Raw genomic sequence first — 6000 nt, 5'->3', positions numbered from 1 at the left:
CGGCCCGCCCTCACCTGGAGGGAGGGGGCGGAAAGGCCGAGGGGGAGTGACCGAGCGGGGCGGGAAGGCAGGGAAGGAAGTAGGGGAGCATCCCGCTCCGTCTGCGCTGCGGCCGGCGGAGGAGCAGGGGCCGCCGACGGCCGCGCTCCCAGGCGGGGTGGGGCGGGACCGAGCCGCTATTAATAGCCGTGTCCGGGCGGGCGGAGGGCAGAGCTGCGGGGACCATGCAGGGGAACGGGCAGCAGGTGGGGAAGAGCCACGAAGACCACCTGGGCGGGAACGCAGCGGCTGACGGCGGGCTGCAGGCTGCGGCTGTGCCCATGCTACCGGCCATGGAGGTGGCCGAGGAGCCGGACAGAGCTCAGGGCGGCAAGAGCAAGGACCCCAACACCTACAAAGTGCTGTCTCTGGTAGGGGCCGGGGCGCCGCGGGGCCGGGCGGGCGGGCGGCGGTGCCCGGTCTGACCACGCCGGCGGGTGCGTGAAGAGCGGCGCGGCTGGGACAGGTGTTTCGTCCCGCTCCGAGCTTCAGGAGATGTCGGGGCCTTCAGAGCCTCCCGGCGGTGTCGGAAGAGGGAGACCGCCTTCGGCAGCACGGGCTCCTCGGGATGCCCCGGGCAGCAGCGCTGCGGGACGGTTCCTTTCCTCCCGCTTCGGGAGTAAGCCTCGGGCAGGAGCGTGGCACTTGCGTATACAGCGACCTACCTGAAAGAGGGATTCGTAACTCTTCACTTGATATATTTTACTCTTTTGACTCAGCGTTCGAATATTTCCAATTCTTTTGTGCTGTTAATGGTTGTCCTGTCTTCCATCACGTGGTTTTCACTGTAGGGGGGACGCCAGGGAAGACAAAACCAGGTTAAAATAGGAAAACATGGCTAGAAAAACTAAAAAGAGTTGAAGAGCCTAAAGGATGGAGGAAGTGTAAAAACTTGCCTTTCACTGAATTTGAGGTACCATGGGTTGAAAGTTTGTATCCAAATACTGCTTGAAGACACTTCTGGCCCTTGTTTGGAGGCCCCAATGGCCAAAGCCTTTGTTAGCAGGTAGGTCACTTTCCCGTTTTAGCCACGCTGCTGTATTATAATTATCTTCCCTGTAGAGCTGAGAAAATAAGACCTTCCAGACTGCCTGGACTGATCATTATGAGGCTAAAATCATTATCAAGGTGAAGGAACTGTAGTGTTCTTGGAAGGAAGCTTTAGTGGAACTGCAGCAGACTTTATTACCCATATATATATATATGTATATATGCACCCATAAGTAGTCCTCTTTCAATACATTAAAGCACAAGGATCAAGGTGCCTTTCCAGATTTACCTATAGCTTTGTAGTCTGGTTACAGTTTCAAATGAACCATCCACCCATATCATAGTGATTACATGTTGGCCATACTTCCTGATGTAGTGGGTGATAACTCAGAATGTCATAAGAAAAATATGAGAATTCATGTAAAAGTCTATGGTAGATTCTATGCAGGAGTTTTTAATAAAGCTTGTGGTTTGTAGCTTGTTTCATTACTTTGTTGTCTTCTGGGCAGGTTAAGGTTGTGCCATAAAAGCCATTGTGGTTGGATGGTAAAAACAGCTCAGCTTTTTTCAGGCTTAGAAATAGATACTAATAGTGGAAAATAATGATATACTATTCAAAACATAATGTTGTTGCTCTGAGCTTTTTAGACTCTAATACAACAAAATGACTAGAGATACACAGCCACTTAAAGACTGGAGTTGAGCACAAGTTAAAATGTTTGCAGGTACTTTTCTGAATTAAGTTCTTATTTTCCAAATTGTAGCCAATGCCTGAGAACTGGCAAAAGATTCATCCTATGCTGATTAAAGTGTCACCTAATAAGAAATAATTTAAAACTTGTAAATGTAAATGACCATGCAGTATTTTTTTTTTGGTGATTGTAAACACTGAGATAATGTAGACTATTCAGAGAGAAGTTGAAAACCTTTCTAAATACTGCAGGGAATATTGGATTGAGTAAGACAGGAATATATTTAACCTAAATGTGTTAGAAAGCAGAAAACAGGAGCTGGAAATACAAGTTTGCTCTTTCTCGGAAGCCAATGAATTTAGAAAACAGTGATGATATTCCAATGTAAGAAACAAGTCAGTAGCCTTATCTGCTTGCTGTTTATAGTTTCGCATAGTAATGTGGAACTAATAAAGTGTCTAGGTGTAGGTAAACCCCCTTTGCTTGCATGTACCCTAGTTGTATGCACCATTGCTTCCTTTATTTGGGTAGATAAAAAAAATCTGGTTTCAGGTAAGTTTATGTTGAAATTTTTGTAAAAACTGATGAATGTATTTTTGCTCATTAGGGAATACTTGAATTACTCTTTCCATTTTTCTGGAAAGCACAGACTGGCCTACATTCTGCTCTACCTTTACTTGTGCCTGTCACCTGTAGATGTCTGTGCAATTTGTGAACACAACCTCAATGTTCCCAGCATCTGTCTATAAGCCACTCCTACCCTATTACAGAGCAACTGCAGAGTTCCCATGTGCAAAAGGTTATAGTCCCCTTTGCACTCTACGGGTATGTTTTGTTGGTTGCTCCAGAAGCCTCTGTGTTACATGGTAGTACTTAGTTGTTTACTGAATGGACGTTGGTTGAGGGAGGGTGTAGGTAGGTAAGGAGGTGGTATAGAATCACCCTCACTTCTGGCAATGTTTGTTGTGGCAGGCATAACTTTAAGTTCAGTGGCAGGTTTTCATACCATGCAGGTCACTCTTCTGTTGCTGCTGCATAGGGAGGATTTCACGAATGGTGGGACAGGCCTGGAGGGATTTACTAATCCACGGTGCTTCCCTAAGCACCTGAAGCACACCTTTTCATTTACTATCTTGCCGATTTTTGAGCTCAAACCTTTTTCCATCAAAGTCCAGTGAGCTGTCTGTAGTCTCTCCAGGCTCACTCACTGCTGTTGTGTGACTGAGCAGCATGTTGCTGCCCAAGAGCAGTGTAGCCTTTGCTTAGGTTTGAGGGCTTTTTATCCCCACTTGCCAGTAACTTTCAGGCATTGCATTTTGGTCTGATTCATTCATTCCATTAAAATAAAATTTTCCATGCCTGTATAACGGCTGAGATGTTGAGAGGAAAGAAAAGTAATAACATAGAGAACATTTCTTTTTTACAGTTTCAAACTTCCTTTGTCAGAACTGGAAAGCTCATTTAAACCAGCACTGTGGTTAGAAAAATTTTTAAGGAGTTTTTGCAGCTTGAGAGTTCCTGAGGAAAAAAAAATTACCAAAAAAAGTTCAAGTAAGGTCCAAACTGAGACATAGGTAGTTACTCTAAAGAGTAACTCAAGCATTTCAGAGTGCTTAAAGATAATAAAATGTGAAGTTTTAAAAAATGCTACAGGAATACACTTAAAATAGTTTGTAAGTCTGTAAATTTTTTCTTTGTACTTTTCTTATTAAGGCAGTCCAGTCTTTTTTCTTTTTCCTAAGGCTAGTGTTTTATGTGGCAGGGACACCTTTACTAGACTGGGTTGCTCAAAGCCCCATCCAACCTGGCCTTGAACACTGTCAGGGATAGGGCATTCACAACTTCTCTGGACAATCTCTTTGTCTTCCCATCCTCAGAGTAAAGAATTTCTTCTTACTATCTAATCTAAACATGCCCTCTTTCAGTTTAAAGTCATTCTATCACTATGTGACCTTGTAAGAAAGGCATCTTTCTTGCAGGCCCCTTTAGGTACTGGAAGGCTGCTGTAAGAGCCTTTTCTCCTCTAGAGTGAACAACTCCAGCTCTCTCCACCTGTCTGCATAGAAGAGGTGATCCAATTCTCTGATTATTTTTATGGCTCTCCTCTGAACCTGCTACAGCAGGTCAATGCCCTTCTTATGTTGAGGACCCCAGAACTGCATGCAGTGCTTCAGGTGGGATCTCACAAGAGTAGAGTAGAGGGACAGAACTGCCTCCCTTGACCTGCTGGTCATGTTTCTGTTGATACAGCGGTTTGCCTTCTGGGCTGCAGGCACACGCTGATGGCTCATGTCCAGCTTTTCATCTATGAAAACCCCCAAGTCCTTATTTGCAGGCTGCTCTTAATGAGTCCTTCTTCCAGTCTGTACTCATCTCTGAGATTGTCCTTACCCAGGTGTAGCAACTTGCACTTGTTGAACTTCATTAGGTTCTCATCAGCCGCCTTCTTGAGCTTGTCCAGGTCTCTTTGGATGGCAACCCTTCCTTCTGTTGTGTCAACTGCACCAACTCAGCTACATGTCATCTGCAGACTAGCTGAGGGTGCCAGGTCACTTTGAGCTTCTCGTCCACTAATGCCCCCAAGTCTTTCTTGTCAGGGCTTCTCTTCATCTAGTCTCTGCCCAGCCTGTACTGGTTCTGGGATGGTCCTGATCCATGTGCAGGACCTCACAGTTGGCCTTTGTATGGGCCTACCTCTCAAGACTGTCCAGGTCCCTCTGGATGGCATCCCTTCCCTTCAATGTGTTGACCTCATCACACAGCATGGTGTCCTTGACGAAATTACTGAGAGTGCACTCAGACCCACTTGTCCATGTCACTGACAAAGATGTTAACACTAGTCCCAATACAGATCCTGCAGAAGGCCACTTCTCACTGATCTCCACTTGGACATCAAACCCCAGAGCATAACTCATGAGTGTGACCGTCCAGCCAATTCCTTATCCACTGACTGGTCCTGCTGTCAAATCCATGTCTCTCCAGTTTAGAGACAAGGACGTCATGTAGAACAGTGCCAACTGCTTTGCACAAGTCCTGGTAGACGATGTAAGTTGCTGTTCCCTCATCTGCCAGTGCTGTGACCCCATGGTAGAAGGCCACCATATTTGTCAAGCATGATTTGCCCTTAGTGAAGCCATGTTGGCTGTCACTTATCACCTCTGTATTTTCCATGTACCTTAGCAGAGTTTCAAGAAGTATCTGCTTCATGATTCTGTAAATCTGTTTTCAGTTGTCTGTTGGTTGCTATGTTAAGCCTAATGTGTAAGATCTGAATCATAAACCTCATTTATCATAAATGAGACAGTTTCTGCTGTCTCAGTCGATATCTACCATGGCTGCAGTCAGGAGAGAGTCTTAACTATAGAAAAGAGATCTGTTGGATGTCAAGATATTCTATGTGAGTCCTAAAAGTTTTTCACCACTTTCTTCTGAAATAACCCATATCTGCTGACTTTCTGCTCATGCAGGGAAAGATGGGTCAGGATGCCAGGACTTTGTAGACAGCTGTAGTTTTGTTTGATTTGTTTTTAATTCCTCCGTAGAGATAGTATGGAAACAACCTTTTCTTACATAGGTATCTGGAAGATTGCATGCCTCTTTGGTTGTTTTCATATTGATGGTTTTTCTCCTAAATATGTTTGAAGATGCCCAAACTTTTGTATAGGTTAGTACTTTTTTTTTTTTTTTTTAATAATGCATTTCTGTATTCTTTCTCCAGGAAAAAAAAATGCAAAGTATGTATTATTTGATATACTTGACAAATTTATCTTACTTTCGCTTCTGCACATGCTATTGGAGAAGGAAAGATGGAGAACAATTTGAGCAGTTGGGAAATTACCTGAATTTGTTGAGAAGTAGTGCATTGGCCCAGACCTTTCAAAAGGCTGTGCTGCTCTCAGGTTCAGGCTCCTGAGAAAGGTGTGATTACTAGATGAACTATTGCCATTGCTGCAATGTGGTCTTGTTTTCTGGTGGAAGGACTGTGTAGAAAGTTGGTTCCAGTCTCACAGATATTCCTTTTTTGCTTATCATACAGACTAAGGAATTAATGTAATTTATGTGAGGAGGAGAAAGAGTGATAGGAAAGTGTTTTTGCCGAAACCTTGTGATTTGGAACACGGCTATTCACTTCAACCAACTTTAGTGTGGGTACTTTTATGGGTATCAGTCAGTTCTTAAGCAAGCACTGGATTGAAGGACTGATTGTTATCTGAGTTCGGGAGACCTGGGTGCCATGTTCAGTCTTTCCTCTAATCTTTTTTTGGCCCTCAGCAAATCA

General features: G+C 44.4%; 1 protein-coding gene across 3 annotated transcripts in view; it reads left to right on the top strand.

The window, feature by feature from the left end:
- Positions 1–224: 224 nt before the first annotated feature.
- Positions 225–6000, top strand: part of ENPP1 (ectonucleotide pyrophosphatase/phosphodiesterase 1) — a 53266-nt gene continuing 47490 nt past the window's right edge. The window contains exon 1 of one of the 3 annotated variants that reach the window (XM_064649468.1): positions 225–410. In XM_064649468.1, coding sequence (XP_064505538.1) covers positions 225–410 — 186 coding nt within the window. Of the gene's footprint in view, positions 411–471; positions 1046–6000 lie in introns of those variants that run through there. The other 2 variants (XM_064649469.1, XM_064649470.1) reach the window with 2 other exon arrangements.

The sequence above is a fragment of the Pseudopipra pipra genome, chromosome 3, assembly GCF_036250125.1.
Source record: "Pseudopipra pipra isolate bDixPip1 chromosome 3, bDixPip1.hap1, whole genome shotgun sequence".
Taxonomy (NCBI): domain Eukaryota; kingdom Metazoa; phylum Chordata; class Aves; order Passeriformes; family Pipridae; genus Pseudopipra; species Pseudopipra pipra.
Note: the sequence above shows the minus strand (reverse complement) of the source record. Positions and strands in the feature narration are given on the sequence as shown.